The 20424-nt window shown below is 39.2% G+C and overlaps 1 protein-coding gene and 2 non-coding genes across 3 annotated transcripts; 1 reads left to right on the forward strand and 2 right to left on the reverse strand.

Annotated features, from left to right (window-relative positions):
• Window positions 1-582: 582 nt before the first annotated feature.
• LOC121957026 (plexin domain-containing protein 1-like) lies at window positions 583-20328 on the reverse strand. Its single transcript, XM_042505514.1, has 17 exons — window positions 20294-20328; window positions 20148-20205; window positions 17904-17976; window positions 16855-16887; window positions 7432-7598; window positions 7012-7155; window positions 3762-3831; window positions 3519-3641; window positions 3330-3448; window positions 3141-3240; window positions 2658-2753; window positions 2491-2572; window positions 1809-1869; window positions 1607-1727; window positions 1429-1464; window positions 1193-1350; window positions 583-1079 (listed from the first exon to the last, which is right to left on the reverse strand). Exons 2-17 carry the CDS (start codon window positions 20151-20153, stop codon window positions 966-968), a joined length of 1503 nt encoding a protein of 500 aa, XP_042361448.1. The 5' UTR covers window positions 20154-20205; window positions 20294-20328; the 3' UTR covers window positions 583-965.
• trnac-gca lies at window positions 2338-2409 on the forward strand. The gene has a single exon. It is a non-coding gene; the product is annotated as a tRNA-Cys (tRNA).
• On the reverse strand, window positions 4948-5019 carry trnac-gca. The gene has a single exon. It is a non-coding gene; the product is annotated as a tRNA-Cys (tRNA).
• Window positions 20329-20424: the final 96 nt, after the last annotated feature.

Consider the following 20424-nt stretch of genomic DNA (forward strand, 5'->3'; position numbering starts at 1 on the left):
ATTATATTTTGTCATCTCAAAACTTGAACTTTACGCCTTGAACTTTGACCCGGGACTTGTTAGTCTTGACTTGACACTTGACTTGGGACTTGAGTGCAAAGACTTAAGACTTACATGTGACTTGCAAAACAATGACTTGGTTTCACCACTGCTTTCAAATATATAAAAGTGTGAATGTAATATCAGTGTTATGCAGGCTATAACACTGTCAACTGTTTTTGTGAAGTATTTTTACCCTTTGTCATGAAAAATGTAATGAAAAAGTCATTGTATGAGTGCTTTTATTGTGCAATCCTTTGATTTTTATTTCAAAATGATCTAAAACAGTCAGTTTAGCTGTTACATTTCTAAAGATATCTAGCGGGGAATGCCCCCTTAGCCTCCCTTGAGAGTTGGAGTAGTTGTTGATTGAAAGAAATGGTAAATAGGTGATTATGGCCCAGATGTACAGCATCAACTAATGCAAAATCTGACATGAAAAGGCATACGTTTTACAAGCTGGGGTGCTTATCAGTAACTGTGCAATGTGTTCTTGCAAAAGAAATGGTGGAACTTAAAAGAATCAACATCCTCATCAAAAACAACAGGAATTGAAACTGAAGCACACCCAAAGCTTTATTTATTTGATGTACAGCAGCATGTGTATTTTATCAAAGGTTGTCAACCTTGTGCATGCATTGCGCAGTTTATTATAGTCAATTTCAATGCTTAGTATTGTTTTAAAAAAAAAGAGGTGGATTGCAAACACCTTTCATTGCTGCAGGGATATAAATTTTGTTTTTCAACATTATATAACATTCATCTATAATATACACAGTGTTGCAAAAATGTCATCTTTTTCCAATGAAGTCATGAACACCTGTAATAAAAAAAAAACTGGGTGTAAAAGTTGAACTGGCTTTGAACAAATGTATATATTTATAGAAATCTGTTCAATGCAAATATTTATCCATCATTCCGTCATTTCAACATGGCCCGGCTTCAACAATGCTGTCTTTTTCATGACCTTCTCCTTCCACTTCTGTGTAACCAGGTTGTTGCTTCTGAAACTTCAAGGAAGGCCAGTAGCTCTTGCGTCGCTAAAAACAACAACAAAAAGACAACACAAAAATAAACCCAAATATGTTTGATGTGGACATTTGTTATTAAAGCAAGTTTGTCCGGGCAGGTGTAGGACACATTTAGTGCTCACCTGGATGAGGTAAAGTGGTGAAGCAGCAGTGGGATGGTAGTTGATGTAAATAGCTACCAGTATCAGAGCCAAAAGTAACACCAGTGCAGCTGCTATACCAGCTATCACTCCGGAGTTAGCTCCCCTGTCACTCTTGGTTGAAGAATCTGTCCTCACATCTGTATTGAAGATGAAGCCCCATAATTACATCCCTTCATCAAGCTTGCCTACAATGGATCTTACAAGTATTAACTCACCTTTGCCAGTCTTAAATATATGTTGTTTTGTCTCATCTGAAGGAAAACAGAAAACAGAAATTTCCATGCTTATTTCACAACAGAATCTATTTTTACTAAGTGACAAATTTGGAGAAAATACTGCATACATTATGTTGTACTGTATATCATACTGACACAAAAACTAGCTTGGCCTCACCGTCACTTTCGCAGGTTTTTTGTAGAGGAGTCAATGAGGTCACATACTCCATCTCGGGTATGATAGAGAAACCAGTGGAGCTGTCACCCCTGGAGTAATCCTCACAGGTTCCATTTTTGCTCTGTCCATATACAACACAATACATGCATTAGTCTCAAAAATGAAAAATAAGAAGATATTCATTCTTGATGTCCAGCTATACCTCTTCTGAGCATCCGTAGTCCAGCCATTCTTGTCTGTGTCTATCCATGCCATCTGAACACCTAAAACACACAAGATGTCTATTTATAAGGGTTGTAATAGTACTATATTAAAGTGACAGTTCATCCCCCAAATAAAAGATACTTATTTTTCCTCTTACCTGTTGTGCTTTTCATGAACCTATTTTTTTCTGATGCAAGTTGCCAAATGTTAAGATAAGATACACAGAGATATCTGCCTTCTTTTCAATATAATGGAAGTAGATGGCACTTGGCTTGTGGCACTCAAAGCGCTAAAAATACATCTAAAAAACTCTACAGCAATGTCTGACTCCAGAAATCACGACCTGGTTACTATAATCCACAGACCTTGTGGTGAACAAAAACTATTTTCAGTGGGTTTTTTTAAAATTATTTCTTAACCAAGAGACACCTCATTCTAAAGGAGATAGTTCAATCTGAAACATGAATAAAAGTCATCAATATGGTCAATACAAAGTCATGAATATGCAGGGAAACACATTCTCCATAGGGGGTATAGCTCAGTGGTAGAGCATTTGACTGCAGATCAAGAGGTCCCCAGTTCAATTCTGGGTGCCCCCTACCTGTGAAGACAGCATGACCCAATTTGTATTTGGTTTGAACTGTCTCTTAACATTTGGGCTAGCTTAACATCTAACTCACCTCTGAAGTACATGGCACCAGCTACACCCAGAAGTTTGATTGGATGAGAGGCAGAGCTCACAGCTGTCATGCTGCAGGCAGTCTGAACAGAGGCAAAGAGATGAGTACATAAAAATAATGACTCATTGAAACTAATTATTTAATGATAATGGGTGAGGATCACTTACTTGGCAGTGGAGTTAACTCAACAGCAGAGTAGCTGGTGATCTTTGTAGTATCTACCTCCACCCGATGGTACTCATAAATTGTCTGCCGTTGGGCATCTGAATCAGAATCAGAATCAGGTTTGTTGCTGGGTAGGTTTGCACACGCAAAGAATCTGTCTTGGCACTAGTTGCATAAAAATAAATAGACCAACAAAAGGAGGAAAAGGAGGAAAGCACTACAAAAATCAAGAACCATAAATAGAAAACAGAAAAATTCCGAATAAAAGTATATGAGAAGAATAAATATATAATAAAGGTAAAATATATACAGTGAAAAGTTCACAGTATAAAGTGTCAAGAAACATGATAATAATCCAAAGGATATGCATTAATGGAATGCATTAAATCAGATCTGTGTTGAAATATCACAGGGTTAAATACCTGAATGTTAACATTTAAATCGTGGAGAAAAAAAAGTAGAAAGACATAAACATTATTGCTGACCTGGGGATTCACGAGAAGGTGGCGTGACCATGAATGCATCAGACAAACCGGCCTTCACTGGGTGTTCAGCTGAACTGATCACATCTAATGCCAGTGGTATCTGACAAACAGACAAAAGGAGGAAACGCTCAGGCACGTAGCAGTAAGGAAGAGAGCTAGTATGGAGCACAGGGCAGAGGTGTGTCTCACATCTCGGTAGCTGAACGTGATGGCTCCTGTCTTGTAAAGCGCAGCCTGAAATGTAAAGGCTCCTTCTGACTCTTTTCCTGGGAGTCTGACCCGCTCCCACTGGACCACAAACACTTCACCTGAATGAAGTCATACAGGAGTCAGACAAGTGACCAGACACTCATGTTCAAACATCAAGTGCCATCTTACCATTATCCAGGTATTGCACAGTGGACTCCTTTGAATAGCTGGGGTCAAAATTTGCCATTAGAGGGGCGATGTACTGTGTTGCAGTCAGCATACGGTGAGTAATGTCCCCTGTGAAGATAAACCCTGAAAACGGCCAGATTGGAAAATATGTAACACTTGAGTATGACTTGCATAAAACACTTTCCTGCTCTGAACATATGCAGAAAAGGTCACTTGAACATCTGTTATAAAATCAAAAAGTACCTCCTGTTGCTATGGTAATCTGCCTCAGGTAATGTCCGTAGAAAGGAAAGTCAAATGATAGAGCAACCCTCTGCAAAGAGAGTACAAGAAAACAGAGAGAGAATTAGATATTAAGGATAAGCTTTGAGTTGTAGTTCTACTGTATTTAGCATCATAATCTGCCCTTGAATGGGAAGAATGGGGAGAAATAGCAAAATGGTGATGCACTGAAATGTTGATCTTCTTCCCTACTGTCTACATCACCAATATTTTCAGACTTTAAAGTTGTAATCCTAAAAGGGACAATAGTCCCCCAAATTAAAATGCTTTTCATCTTATCTGTAGTGTTGTTTATTAATCATGATTATCTTGATGTGAGTTGCAAATGTTGGAGATATCAGCTATAGAGATGTCTGCTATGATTTCTGGAAAGCAACATTGCTGCTGAGTTGTTTAAATGTATTTTTTTGGCACTTTGAGCACCTCAAGCGGTCCCCCAGTTCAACTCTGGATGCCCCCTGCATGTGAAAGTAGCATGTCCCAAATTTCCTTTGGGTCGAACTGTCCCTTAATATTTGGGCTAGCATAACATCTCACTATTTGTTAATCAAGCAAGATGACTTTGCATTTTTTTCATTCACCTCATGATGATAGGACTGTCATACAGTTTGTAGACATGAACCAGGTAGGAACTGCACAGGAAAAAAAACATTTGGACACCCTTGCTCTAAGCTCATACACACCAGCATTCAAACATGTTGGCTTAAAGTGCTAAAGAGATAATGTGCCAAACTGCAACTGGAAACTGCAGGAGGAAGAATAGTATTTTTGATTTTGCAGTGAACTGTCTGTTTAAGATTTTCATTGTAATGATACTGTACTATTACATACAATTTAAGGTCTACAGTTTTCTCAATCCATTGTATTTACGCTTTGTCATTACCTTGACATTATGTGGTAGTTTTCTTTGGTAGTGGTAGAGTTCATCGTTCTACCACGAAGTGTGAATTTATGCAGCAGGTACTGTTTGTAGTATTATCCCATTGAATTCAATGACACTGTGTTACGTCAGAGCAAACACTCATCATCGATCACGCACATCAATGAGGAATGAAACCTCAGCCAAATTTTGTTTGATAGAACAACTAACTAGAGTTTTACTATATTTGATGAAATTTAATGTAGTAAATAGTTTCACTTGAAAATGAGGGGGCACCCGGATTTGAACCGGGGACCTCTTGATCTGCAGTCAAATGCTCTACCACTGAGCTATACCCCCTTGCTCTTGACTAGAGCTTTTATCAGGACATATTGTTTATACAGTGACAGGTATTTGTGTACACTGGCGAGCCTCGCCTTTCACAAGCAGCCTCTCTGTGATTAACATTATTCCCAGCATGCAGTCTGATGTAACTACAATGCAATGATCTAGTCATAACACAGACACAACTTGGCTGTGTAGGAGCGGGTCATTGAGGTTACTGGGTGTTAACTTCTCAAAACTGATATTCTTCTAAATAACTTAAATCCACAGCATCATGATTCATTTTCAAAAGCCACATTATCAGTCTCAAGATCACTGCAGCTTATGGGAAAACTGACCTGGCTGTAACAAATAATAAAAGTGATAACCCGCGACGGCAGCTTTAACTGTATCATAATATACTAAAAACACCTGTCTTTTGATTTCCCAGACTGCAAGCACATTTTTCTTCTTAACTCCGTCCATTTATCATCTGATGTAAGAAATGTCATGTATCCAACTATGTAACATGGATTAGATGTTTCTATAAAGCCAAAGTACTCTATTTCTACTTGGAGAATCTTAAGTTTTATCCATCAGCTCTTCAGGTGTACAGGGGTTTTCCTTCCCTGTGCCTGCTCCACTACATCTCTCCATATTAAAGTCAGCAGTATATATTACACAGGTGCCAGGTGTTGAACAGTAGAGGTCAAAACTGGGCCTGCGCTGACAGCTTCTGGCAGGCCGCAGCCTGTAGCTCTTGGCATGTACCAACATTTCCTAGTCCCTTTGCTCCCAGAGCAGTGTTACCTTATGTTTCAGACTGAACTCTGTCCTGGCATGCTCTCACATAATGTCAGGGCAAAATTTCAGAGTTTTTTTCCTTTGACAAATGTAGAATCAGTAGCTGTGTGTGGACATGTATTTGCTGAAGTGCTGCAATTTGCGCTAGGTTACAACAAGGATGAGTTTAGCATCCTTAATGGTGTGTCTGAATACAAAAAATCCTTTGTAAGCTTCATTTAAACTTCTGTTTGTTGCCATACTTTTGGATAGCTTTAGGAAATACATATAATGATTTGACACATAGAATGCCAGATCTTAAACCTGGTTGAAATAAGTGCTGGATGTTTTCACGGGAAGGGCGCACCAATATTTGCACTGGGAACCATTTTACCTGCAATTAAACACAGACATGCAATTAAATGCCCAACCACTGAATGACAGGTCGGCTAGACAGCTACATCCTGCTTCCTATTGACACCGAGGGCTTGGAAAAATAACCACGAGTAAAAATATATAAATATCATACAAAGAAAATAGCACAGAGGACACATTTATTTGTAAACTTGTGCTCCAGACTGAATTCCACTGTGGCATTCATGCATCCCTACTTTATGACTTTGAGCGTTTAACCACTGCTGTGTTGCAGATTAGCACTTTACTTGACCAAGGACATGAGAAAGAAGAAGTTTGCTATTAAGCAAACATGTTTGGTGTGTATGAACCTGGACACCTGGATTTCAAGGAGATAAAACTGGATTCATTTTAGGTACAAAGACAGTTCGTGATTCTTCTTCAAGAAGAAACACCTGGATTTAAAAGAGATAATTTAATCCGAAACACAATAACCCTGCAGGTAAGAGGAAAAATATGCATTTTTTGATTTAACTGTGCCTTTAAGCACGCTATCTTAGCAAGGATTTTGGAATCATAAATTAATACTTTTATGAATATACATCAGATCAGTGTGTTTGAGCACTGTTGCCTCTGAAGATAGAGGATTTATGGATAAGCTTCATTTAAATTTTTGGCCACTTCAAATATTTAAATGCATCTATGTTCAGCACAGTGAACATGATTTCACAATTAGGGGGCACCTAGATTTTATTTGTAGTAAAAAGCTCTACCACTGAGCCATACCCTCTGTGACAACTGTCACCCACTTCTTATCAGTGGCCTGGTATAATATAAACTCATATTTTTACAAATGTAAGAAAGTGTTTGTGTTGTGTGTGTGAGACTTACCACTGCCTGTTTGTATGAATTTGACAGAATGCCATGGACTCTAACTTGGCCATGCCGAACGTCACTCATGTCGACCCATAGTTCCTCTGTGCGCGGGTCTTTTGGGCCAAAGCTACGCCATGTGTAATACTTCCCAGAATCCTCCTTCAGAACAAGAAAAACACAGAGGATCAGTGGCTGTAGTGGGGAGACAGCATTTAGGGAGTGTGTCACACAGGCATCAAAAGTTCACTCTGTGCATTGTTAAATCATGTGCTGTCATGTAAGTCTCCAAGTAAGTGGAAACAAGTAAACTCTATTTCCAAAAGAGGGCAGTGTTTAACTCCAACTAAAACAAATAGTACATGTCTAAAGCCAAAAGCATAATAAATGCCACAAGCCATTACAGTCATAGGAAACACTGCGGTGCAGCTCTCTCACCACAACGCGTGTCATGTTGTCTGGCAGGGTGTTGATAGCGACGCCTCCACCCAGGACCGCCCTGCTGATCCTAGTGTGGCCTGAAGATGACCTCTGAGCTCTGTGAGGATGACTGTCCCCTCCAGTTGACTCTTCATGCTGCTGTGAGGTCACACTGTACCAATTGTCTGTCCAAAATAATGAATGACATGTTAGTATGTTGCACTGCTTATTATAGGATGGGATGATATGAGCCAACTGATGTATTACAAATTCTAAATCCACTGAAAAGAAAAGAAAGTACACTAAAGCATTTTCATTTTACCCTGACAGGAGTACCACACACTGTTGGGAAACATCTTAGATGCCAGTTCTGTTTAGACTCTTAAAAATGATGTTTACAGCTGTGGCTTGGAAACCAACCACTCAGCCAAATGACAAATTACACTTTGCTTTTGATATTGTCAGTCTTGGCCTTGTCAGTTAAAGCCATTGTTGAATGAAGACAGAAACAATACAAATAACATATTGTGATGCTCACACAGAACTGTCAAATCCTACAAACAATGTAAACCATGTTTAGTAAGCAGACTCGGGTAGGTAGGTTTTGTTTTAAAGTTGTGGGTGTTTTAATTGACAGCTTGTCTTTTTTCAAACCCACATATATTGCAAGCCACATATTCCTAGTTGATGTTAGGAGTTTATTTTAGCATCACACTGTGATTCTCTATGGAGCGTGGATAATGCATGTCTGCTGGTACACCAAGAACATGGACATCCTGGTCCTTGAATAACCCCAGTCACTGATACAGCTGGAGCCAAAATGTTTTGACTGAGCTCATTTCTGTAGATGTTATAAAAAGCAGAGGCAATGTAGGCTAAGAAACCATTTTCAAGGAACTCTTTTGAGTATGTTTTGTAGTCTGTCGACATGTTGAACTTACTTAATGGTCACTGTGTGTGTTTAAATCAGTTGGTTAATGGATAATTAATCTTTTAAATGTTTAATTATTAAATCTTTTTCTTCTTGTTTTGGAATAAAAAACTAAGAATGTTTTATAAGTGTAGCACTTCTAAAAACAAACTCGCAGCGTTGTCTGTTGAAAACATAATGATCAAAGAATAAATTCTTAATAAATTATTCAAGAGGACTTCAAAAATATATTTGGCTTTCACAAAACAACTCTGCTCCACTCTGTTACAAAGGCAAGGCATTTAGAGCAAGTTTTGAAAAAAGTTTTGTTTGCGTTGAAAATTTTTCATACTTCCTCTACTGTATTTCCACAAGCCAGATGATAAAAGAAGTTGTGTGTACTCTTAAAAAACAGTCATGACTTCATAATGAGAGGCAAATCTATTACATATACTTGGCAAGGGCTATTTGTTGTTTTAGAGGTTAACAAGAAAGGCATGAAAAAACTGAGGTGACCTTATTTTGGAGATATTTCAAATCATACAGTCAATACTGAAAAACTGTCAGACCTCAGTTAGACGTGACTCCAAATTTCTGGCAGCTTGTTTAATATCTATTTCCAGGTTGCCAAGGTAGCATCATATCATAGCATATATTTGACAGTGGTGGAAGACGTACTGAGATCTTTTACTATGTAAAAGTAGCAATGCCTCATGAGAGTTCATTCCAGGATGCTGGAAAGGAGGCTGTGACTGACTGTCAAACACTGGACTCAGGAGCAGCAATGCAGAGTCCTCCCTGTCCAGGGAGCAGTGGACCAGCTCTTTCCCCCCGCAGAGCTGCTGGAGGGTTCGTGGGAGTTTTCCCATCACATCCACATTTGTTTTGTGGACTTGTAAAAGTCTTACGACTGCGTCCCCTTTGGAGTCCTGTGTGACTAATACAGGGACCTCAGGTTAGCATCCCTGCTCTTTGCAAAACATGTGGTTATTTTGGCTTCATCAATCTGTGACCTCTAGCATGCACTGGAGCGGTTTGCCACACCATGGCTCTCTGCAGGAAAACAGTGGATTGCCACCTCTGGGCTGGGAGAGAGTTGCTGCCCCTAGCCAAGGAGTTCAATTATCTCAGGGTCTTGTTCACAAGTGAGGGTAAAATGGAGGGTGACATGGAAAGACGGTTCATGATGCATGAAGCAGAGATACAGGTGCTGCACCAGAGGGTTGTGGCGATCTACTTGTCCATCTACTTTTTGACCCTCTCCTTTGGTCATGAGCTTTGGGTGTGACCGAAAGAATGAGATTTCGGATATGAGCAGCTGAAATGAGTTTCCTCTTTAGGGTGGCTGGGCTCAGCCTTAGAGATAGGTTGAGGAGCTCAGACATCCAGAGGGAGCCCAGAGTATAGCTACTGCTCCTTTGCTTCTCGGGTACCTTCTGCTAGAAGTTTTTCTGGACAAATCCAACTGGTAGGAGGCCCTCGAGCAGGCCTGTCCAAAGTCCAGTCTTGTCCAGTCCATTAACTTCCAAACTGTAATAAGGTAGAAGTAGGCTATAATGTAGGATTAAATGAAATCACCCACAGAAACCTCAAAATTGTGCTGATGCACAGTAGCTGACTGAAGTAAATGTAGGCTACTTAGTAATAGCCTATCACTGTATATAGAGGGTGGATTTTGAAAGATATAACAACCTCTTGTCTATCTTTATTCAGCCAAGTCTGTTTAAAAAAATATAGAAACTAGGACTTGCTGACAGACGCATGTCAGATCATTTATTTAAGCCGTTTAGCATAACATCTGTCTGTCTGTCGTCTTTTTGGTGTGTTACGGTGATATGCGGGTTTTTACGTACAATACGGTACCCGTCAGTGACGTCATGAAGCAGCCTATATAAACCCCGAGACCGCTCTCTCCATGCGCGGTGTGTTTCATCTAACCCTAAATCTGTGTCTCCTCCTGTACATATCGTTCGCTGTTTTTCGTTTCTGGCTTTCAACGAACTACAGGAGGTGTTTGAAGCGGTGCTGGGAACATTTACGAACCAAAAAAGCCAGGACGATCACTCCGTGGTGTTCAGTTTCCCGTCTGAAACACTGGTTATTCTGCCGTGGTCAGCTCGGCTGCCGCGAAGAGTTAGTCTCTGCTGCTCCGGTGTTTTCATGTCGGGACTGCGTTTAACTGAGCAGAGTAAAACTGAGCAGGGCGACTCTGCCAGATCTGAAACTGGTCCGGTTAGGAAGCCCAAGCTCAAACACATGTAAACGCTCTATTTAACCATGTCAGTCTTTATTACTGTACATCCAAAGTAAGTATATATGCTGGCTCCTTAAGTCATGCTAACGCTAGTTTAAAGCTACCAGCTAGTTAGCATTAGCAGCATTGACCTGCCCCCCTCAGCTGTAGGAAAATGTCCTACCTTCACAATGACATGAAGCACAAATAAAGACAATGGGAGTGTGGAAATTAAGACACTCTAGTTGCTGTATCACTGGTATTTTGACGTGATAAAGATAAAACTGAAGGTGTCTTACCTTGTGCCACAGTATAAAGTGTCGTTGGGAGAAGTTTGCTAGCAGGGCTTTCTGCTGCAAAGGGATTTCTTGGTTTTTAGGGGGAAAGGTGACTTGGGTTTAGCCTAAATGAAAAGATTTCTGACAAAGTGCCGTCTGGCAGAAAGTCCTAAAACTTCAGCCATACATTGAGCAACCACTGCTGGAAATTAGCACCAGCCGAATGCTGTTAAAACAAGCAAGTGGCTGCTAAATTTGAAATCCACAAGCCACAGTTGCAGGTGGACAAAATAGTAAATTCCCAACCCTGCATGCAACCCATTTCTAATTTTTGACACCTGTGTTTGAGAGGTATTTTAAATGAAAAAAAAAACAACCTACTTTTACATGATCAGTGCCATATTCCTCCACTGAGGCACAGCCACCTGTTAAGGTTGTCCAACTCTCTTACACATCACATTCAAATAAACTGTAATGACATCCTAAATCCCAAGCAGCATTCATGTTTTTAGGTCAGCAGGGTTCCCATGGTCATGATATTCCTGGCAAAGTTATGAAATAATTCCTAAAAAAGTTATGAAATTAGAAAAACTGTTGTCCAGGCCTTGAAGTATCTTGCAATTAACAGAACATTTTGGAAAAGTTTCAAATATACAAACTGTTTTGTGTGTTGTTGAAATTTTTTTTCCAAAATCCATTTCTACCATTACGCAAAGTATGTTATGTTGCATGAAAATTGATTGGATCTTTGGCTTTCTGTCCAATTAACAGGCATGACTTTGAAGTATTGCAAAGTTTTACCTGTTTTTGCTGGTCTTGTCTTTTGGCACATGCAGCTTGTTGGAGACGGAAATGTCTAATTTGCGAGTTAAGATAGCATGCACTAACAGTTTTCTTTTCTGGGAAGTGCATGTTTTTAGGCCTCCCACTTTTAAACTACTTAAAACAGTAATTATAATGATGGGGTAAAACATTATAATTAAGTTTTGGAATTCAAATTGGAATTCATTCTTAAAAATGTGTGGGAACCCTGGGCCAAGTTATTTTAATTTTAAAACGCTTTGCTTGTGACTGAGATACAATATTCTGCCATCACAGATTTTTGTTTGTTTGATGCTTAATACAAAAGAATAACACACTGGAGGAAAGATGGGGGTAAGGAAGACATTTCAAGTGCTTGAGTGCACATTTAATGAAATGTTTGTGATAGAGCCGGATCTTAAGGTTTAGCAAACCTCATAGGTTTGAAATAACTTCCTGAGGGACACAGGTGTAGCTTGCAGGGGTGTGAAAACATGGTATGACCATAAAATGAACTCCAGCTCCAACCAAACCCACACTGTAATAGGCTACAAGGTGTCTTGTCAACTGTGTTGTTCTCAAAATGGACATGAAAAAGGACAACATGCATATTTTTTTAGGTGTTGGGCAACACTGACCTACACTCTGAATGAAGCAGCTGTTCTAAGTTCAGCCGTTTCATTCATGTTTTCAAGCCTATAGAGACAACAGCAAACCCCCTTTGTTTGCAGACATGCCCGCACCCACTCTCCCACTTTACTAGCCCATCTTGATGAGGAAATGAACAGACTAGATCGTAAACCTTCCTGTTAAACTGAAAGTAGTTAAAGCAGGGAGCCTCGGTGCAACACAGGGCATCAGTCCTCACAAAAAAATGGATAATCAGCAAGAATACACAGTTAAGAATATTAAATCTGCCATATTTAGCTTCTAAACTGCTCCTTAAGAGTGCCAGCAACCAGTGTAGCTCCTCTTATGCCACTAAAACGTTAGCTGCATTTCTGTCCTGAGTGTGGGAGGGGAACAGCCTGTTGGTCCCTCAGCTGTGTCCTGTGCCAAACCCCCAGAGTTCAGACTGTGTGGGACATTGGCTGTTGCTGCCTGCTTTAAACATCCCTCTGCAATCACACAATTATAACACTGATGTCTTCCACAGCCGTCAAAACTACAATACGTCATTTAACAAGTCGCTAAAGTGACAACCCAAATGTCTTGACCTCATAGGAAGCTTATTGTATTTGTTCATGAGTGTTTCTCTCCGCCCTTTGATTCAATTAGGTGGTGCGTCAATGCATTTGTGGCGGCTCATGTGTTGAACGTAGATGTGTGATTGTTGAGCACTGGATCCACCCTGTTATGGCATCTATGAGCTAAGAGGAGGGTTGTTGAGGTCTGCAGTGCAGCAGATAAACACATCCTGGTTTATAAAAGCTGGGAGGGGCGCAGATGCAGGATATGAAACTTCTAATATCCACTCAGGTCATCGGTCTCACAGCCAGTAGTATTAAACCACTGGCAGATAACCAAAACAGTGAGATGGAAATCATATTGTCTCCGCTGTCCAGGACAAACTGACGAAAAAAGAAAAAAAATCTCCATTAAAATGAATCGTTCTCTGCTTTATAACTATAAAAATGAAAAACTCTGGTGTCATTTTTTGTCATTCTGGTGTCATTCTGAGTCTTTTGAGGGGCTCTAAGATACATGCAGATACTTTAAACAATAATAACACTGCAACTGGTCTTGGGATTACATGAAAAAGTATGTAAATATAGAAGTATATGCCATATATGATCTTAATAACTGAAGTAGGATAACTTGAAATTAATATTTTTCTGATTTAAATGATGATTTGATAATCAGAAGTTTGAGGTTTTCATCCAAAACAAATGTTAAACAGTTGCACAATTTGTACTGTATATCAAGGGTCCTCAACTTCTTTCAGGCCAAGGACCATTTAGCTGAAAGAGAGACGGAGCAGGGACCCCTTACTACAATTATTGTATAGAATGGTATTGCGTATTAAAATGGTTCTACAATAACATGCAGAGTAGCCTAAAGTGCTTTGTATAAACATAGACCACCCTTTCGTTGTGCATACAATTCTACGTTACTAAAATAAAAATTATGGTCAGATTAATGTTTTGTATACCATGTTTGTTTCTGGATGGTATTTCACAGTCTCTTGCTTTCATAGTTACAAAACAATCCATTGTGGCTTCCAAGAAAGTCCATAGGCTGTGTATTGTATATTGTTCTTACGCATAGGCCGATTCATTTCTGCTAATAATATGTTGGATTCACACTGATGTATATTTTCAGACATATATTAACTTAAAAACTTAACTTGAATTTACCAAATAATATATTGGTGCCACCCTACTGTAACTCTGAGAACCCCCTTGGGGTTGAATATCCCCGTTGAAGACGAGGCTGTATAAGGTCCATGAAATCCACATTGATTTCACAAGACCCTTCCTATCTTTCCATAAATTGTTGTGTGTGGGAGATGACTGCAACAGAATACCTAAGTGGTGAATCAAAATGGACCTGGATTTGTTTTGTAGGTCTGCTCTTCTTTTAGGAAAATAGCAGGGTGGTGCACACAGCAGCTGACCTATACCTCACTGTGCCAGGTTAGAAAAAGGCTGGTGAGTCAGAAAGTGACAAAACCGTCACTGAATAAAGCTGGTCAATATAACAGATGAGGTTTGCACAATTCAATATGTTTCAGGGTGTAAAAGTTTTTTAAAAAAATTAAGGCAATGAGAGGTTGAAGAAGTATATGAGGTCAGACCCAGTGAGGTAAAACAGGAAACGCTTTCTGTCAAATGTAGGCAATGAAAGGACAGAAGCTGTGGACAAAAAACTGACCTCTGCCCGCTCTTTTAGGAGCAACCAAACCACGACATTTAGCTGCCTTTTTCTGTGAGCGGTCAGCTCTGAGCGGTCTGAGAGAACACACCCTTCCTGAGCAGAGGCTGGAGGAGGTGGCATGCACGCCTCAACATCACCCACAATACACATGCATAGTTCATGTCAAGGCTTTTGGTAAGATTGCAGACGGGCAATTCTTTTGTTTAATTTCAAGTTTTGTCCAGATAATCAAGCCAATTTGCTCTTACAATTTCAAATCTTTTACAAGTGAGAACGTATTTAACCCTTTGAAACTTGAGAAAAAGGATAGGAAAGCATGGGAAAGACAGCAATGAGCAATAAATAAATTTAAAAAAAAAATAGCCAAAGAAAAAAACAAGCAATAAATTAGTAAAAAGATACAAGAAAATTAAAATAAGCAACAAAAAACAGAAACAAGACAATGACCTGAAGAAAGTGCTTAAAAGGAGAAGAAAATGTTTAAAAATGTGTTTTCTTCCTGTACCGTAATTTTAAAGATATTTTTATGATATTTTGTTATCTTTTACCCTTTTTTGGGCCAAGTTGCTCGTAGCACTTACCCCCACATATTTATAAGAAATCAAATCTCTCAGGTTTCAGTGCTTGTGAAAGGCATCTGAATGCAGCACAAGAAAACTGATGTTTATCCAGGTGTTGAAGGGTTAACTGAACTCTGCCACCTCCATTATCAAATAGTTGGAAAGCTGATAATGCGATACATATCTTAATATGTATTTTGGCCAGTAAATGAGCTGCTGACATACTGCAACAATCACCATGAGTCTACTTAAATAAATAACATCCAGGAATCTTAAAAATGGCTAATTTAATTTATGACATCCCTGAGGGGGCACAACAAAATTAGATTTCACAATGAAATTATGAAGACAATCCAATTTTGGTCAAGTCTTGTTAAGAGAACATGAGTGCACTGATTGCTTCACTTTTCTTCTGTTACGGTGAAATTCTATCTTTGCATATAAAAGCCGAAAATGTTTTTCTTTATTTTGCTTTTCATTGTCCGATAAGAGAAAAAGAGACAGCCTAAAACCATTTCCCATGCAAACACTGTTCCAAAATAATTCAGAGCAAGTTGATCGGCTGCTGGCAGATAACCGATTTGTTCTTGCCTCTTTATTTTTTCTTAAACATGAGCATGTTTTGCGTATCACAAATCAAACTGCACATGACTTTTATAGAATAAGACTGACAGATAATAACATCCTATCTCTTATCCAGTCTTACAAAACAATCCCTTTCAGTTTGTTTCTCATTTTTCCAGTTTAGCTCCAAAATGACTGGATCAGCTTCAGCCTATTTGTTAAGAAAACTTCTCAGCAGGACAGGAGACCAAGAGAGGCCAAACACTGAGGTCATTGACGGGTACACAATTCATTTTCGGCTTGGGGCGCTTTGTTTTTACAGTCTGGTTCAGATGGTGTACATGGCTCCCTCTGGAACAAAAGTCATATTTTAAAAACGGAGCAATATATAATGTTGATATATATGTTGAGTGACAAGGCAAATAAGAGCAAATTACGCAGAGGAAAGGAGGATATGTTAGGTCAGCGCCGACAGATGACCCCTTATTTTGCAGGCACGTATCTCAGCACCTCCTGCACAGTTACACTGTTTCACTCTGCAGAAAAGGAGTACCTGATGATTTTGTGAAATGTAGGGTAAATGCAGGAGAGGGGTTTTTGAGAATGACCAGTCAAATTCCTCAGAAATAAATCAATAAAACAAACACACCTCCTGCACATCACTCCGCACCCTTCACTTCCCCAAACTTGCCTTACAGTATAACAAATAATAAATCCATGTCCAACCTCAAACAACTCAAACGCCTGCTAACATTTTCTGCGGGAGTCTAGCAGGGAGGCAAGAAGAAAAAACAAAGTCTAGCGTCTAATTTTAAACCTGAGACAGGCTGTTTGTGGGTTGCTGTTTAGACTCAGCTGCATGCTTGTGGAAGAGGGCATTTTAATTGTACACTTTATTGCAAACTGGGTCATTCACTTTTGTGCGTAAAATAAAAAGGGCATGGCGTGCCTATTTGCTGCTCCATAAAGACTCTTACAGAAGTTCTGCAGTTTAAAGCGAGTTGAAATAGCAACAGTGAAAACAAATGTTAACATTAGAATATTTCTTTAACTCAGGACAAATGGAAAACTACGTGCACGCAGAGTTTAATTTCACTTGCATAAAATGAGCACCAATAAAAGCGGGAGAAGCTGCAAGACAGACTTGCTACACCTGTTAAAACTGGAGCATCTTCAAACACCAAACCAGATCATGGAGGGAAAACACACACAACTCACCTGTTTGCTGTTGAACCCAAACTCTTGCTGGCTCTGTTTGGGAGAGACAGAGGCAAAGCATCACCAAACTGAAACACATGTTGGCCAGAAAAAGACTAAAAAAAATAAACGCTGTGTCTCAGCTCCTCTCTTCTTCTTCTCTTTGGAAAAACAACTTTTCTCCGAATCCCACTTCCACCCGTCACTCTCTTCCCCCCTCTGAATCTCTCTTTCTCTCCCTGCACACCACCCCTGTTTCTAAATACACCCTCTCTCTCCTCCTCAGTGCTGTTCATCCATTGCCATGGTGATCACAAAGACACAAGGATCAGCTGATGAAGCTTTGGAGCAGAGACGAGAATCGTCTGCACACTTTCAAGGCCTGGATATAGACTTGTAGTCTTTCTGTTTTATACAATTTTACATCCTCTTGTTTGGGATTCATCCATCCATCCACTGGAGTTTCACACTCAGCAGAGTGTATGGCGCCTCCCTCTGTCCAAACCAGCTGAGAGGACAGTGAGACATCTGACAATTGTAATTACAGCACTAACAAAGCCAAGGCTGAAATCGATGCAATTACACATTCCATGTCGAGTCTGTTTATGACTCCTCAAAACATTGTCTCTGTTCTAACAACATCTTTCTTTAGCCCACACTGAACAAAAAAAGTCTCATTGTTGCGGTTGGATTTCCAGTGCTTATGTAAAAGCCTTTTTTTTCTAATGGCATGTGAAACTGTCTGAAAGTGAAATTTACAAGCACTGTGGCTGACTCCGACACCTCTCACAGCTACCGCTTTCATCATGTCTTTCTGCTCTGAAAACAAACATGCAATCGTTGCCAAAGAAAATGACAACGGAGCATTTACTGGATTCACAGCTGGAAAGGCAATCAGTAGCCCATCCCATAATGCAGACCATAAACACAGGAAACAGTGTGCATAGCAGCAGGTGTGAATTTGTGGAGAAGTCATGCTCATTTCAAACAAACAATTTATTACAAAGAGGTTGGAAAAACCATGTTTTTTTCAAATTTTACTGTTTTTTCTGTCACACTGTCATACTTACCGAGAATAGCACAAGGATCAACTGTTATTTCACGAAGTGTACTGATGAGGTGAATCCTTATAAAAGGCATGATCTGGATAAAGAGAAGCAGATTAGTTTTAAAAAAAGGGGACTGAAAATTACAGGTCCAGTGTGTAGGATTTAGAGGCATGGGCCCCATGGTAAAGAAACAACAGCAATCATCCTGGTAATTTTATCAGCAGCAGTTGAACCATTTTGGCTTCATGTGCCACTGAGCAACTTTTATGTGGGGGCTCACCTCCAAGGCTGCATCCAGGTCTCTTAATACATCCATGGTTCGGGGCTACTATAAAACAACATGGCGGACTCTGTCAACAGGAACCACTTAAGCCCCCGGGAACAGCTCTAAAGACAATTTGTAGTCAAATTTGGAATTACAACTCCTGAGTCCATCACGTGATGCCATATGGCCCTAAAAGACGGTTCCCCAAAGATTTACCTTGAGAAAAAGATGTTTGTAAATCAGCAGATGTAAAATGATAAATTTCACAAGCAAGATTTGATCCATTCAGTCCGATAACATTTTCAAAGTCTTAAAGAGCTGCATGAATAAATAATTTTGTTCCCATTGTTAAGTTAAATTGAAATGAGCTGCTCGGCTGCTCTGAGTGTGATTGCTCTATGGGATCCACAATGCTGAAGATCTATGTACATTCAAACTGCAGATATCAAGCTTTTTGGCTTCATGCACTACTGAGTAACCTTCATAGGAATGAATGGGGCCCTCCAATGCTGTATCCAGTATTCTTTATACGTCCATCGACCCACAACATATAAAGATATAAACAGCCCATTCTAAGTTACAAAAACACAATTCTTATTTTCATGTTATTAAAACTAATGAAAACATATTTAATATCACCCTACACACTGGACCTTTTATATGAAGTGGATGTCCCTAAGATTTTGTGTCACATTAGAGTTAATTGTTTTATATTGTAATCTCAGTTCATTTACAAATTGAGCGACAACAGTATAAGATAAATTCTCATCTTAAGATAAACTGACATCCTCACAAGACTCATAGGTCAAATGCTGGGAGACCTGGGGGAGTTTTTATTGGATAGATTATATATAGTATATAAAATGGCAGTATTTTATATAATATTTTTGTATTCCTGTTACTTTAAATTAGAAAAAAACATCTCTTGGAGCTAAAATGTGTGAGGGTAGGTCTTTACTCTTCAACAGGAATTCATCAGACATGTTTGTGCAGTCAAGATCAGCTACACTGTCAAACTAAAATAACAGAAACAGCTCCACCGGGAGTTAGACAGACATTGATATATAAAGTAGGGAACCTTGCAATAACACACACATACTTTATCTTGAATTCTTGGAAAGGTTACATAGAATAATTCAAATAGCCAAAAAGCCAGAGAAGAAGGGGAAATCTCCTCAGCTGCATCACGTTAACTTGATTAATCTGCCTGTAGCAGCAAGACTGACTCCATCAGCTTAATCGTGCCGCCTGTATTCAGATTCTTGCTTCACTTTAAAATGCTGCAGTATGTAACTTGAATGCAGAGTAAGTTGTCACTAAGATAACTTAATTAAGTACACTGAATCATCATCACAACCCCTCATATTGACATCATCTGTCCTGTATGTAGAGAGTGTGTTGCCAATCTCTTGCCTGTATCTAAAGGCTATAGGTGTAATTTCTTTAGTTTGATACTTTTGTGCAGCTGTGTGTCAGTAGCTGTTTGTTATCATACATATGTATGTATGTTTTTGTTTTTTTGTGCTGAGGAATAATTAGCTACATGAGACAAATTACATGTAATTAAATTTCAAAAATACATGTAATAGTAATCAGTAACAGTTACTGAGAAAAAAATAATTCGAAAAGCCTACAGTTATAAATCAAAATGTTGGTGATTATCATAATAAAACATTTTTTTCTACTGCTTTGTATCTTTCCTCTCAACTGGAAGACATGTTTCAGCCTTATTGCCCAGTTAAAACATCTGTTATAAAAGTAATCAAAAGTAATAAGCTACATTACTTTCATGAGGTAATTAAAATAGTTAAACAAGCTACATATTACTCTATATTATTCTACCAGGGCAGCTAGTGGGCCAATGTGTACCCTATTACATCTAAAAAAGTAACCTTTCGAATGTTAAAACATGTTAAAACCCAAACGTATTTCAATTCCAACCATCTTTAAACTAATTAAATTAAATGAATCACAGCCGTCACATGGTTGTCGAGGCTCACCTTCATTTCTACCGGGAGACGTCATCCGGTCTGATCAGACAACCCTGTTTGTGGGTCACTGTAACAATTACAAGTAACAATTACAGACGACATGTTTGTCGTTAAATTTGGCTTTATTTGCTTATTGTTTGTCGTAAGGTACCAACCTGGTACATGCTGGCCACAAATGTAGACTCTTTTCTCCCTCTAGCGGTCATAAAAACGCCATGCCTGTTAAATAGCAGTGAAATACGACGATTGTCGACGTAAATGTCATTCGGCTAAAAGTAATCATAAA

The sequence above is a fragment of the Plectropomus leopardus genome, chromosome 17 (genome assembly GCF_008729295.1).
Source record: "Plectropomus leopardus isolate mb chromosome 17, YSFRI_Pleo_2.0, whole genome shotgun sequence".
Classification (NCBI taxonomy): Eukaryota; Metazoa; Chordata; class Actinopteri; order Perciformes; family Serranidae; genus Plectropomus; species Plectropomus leopardus.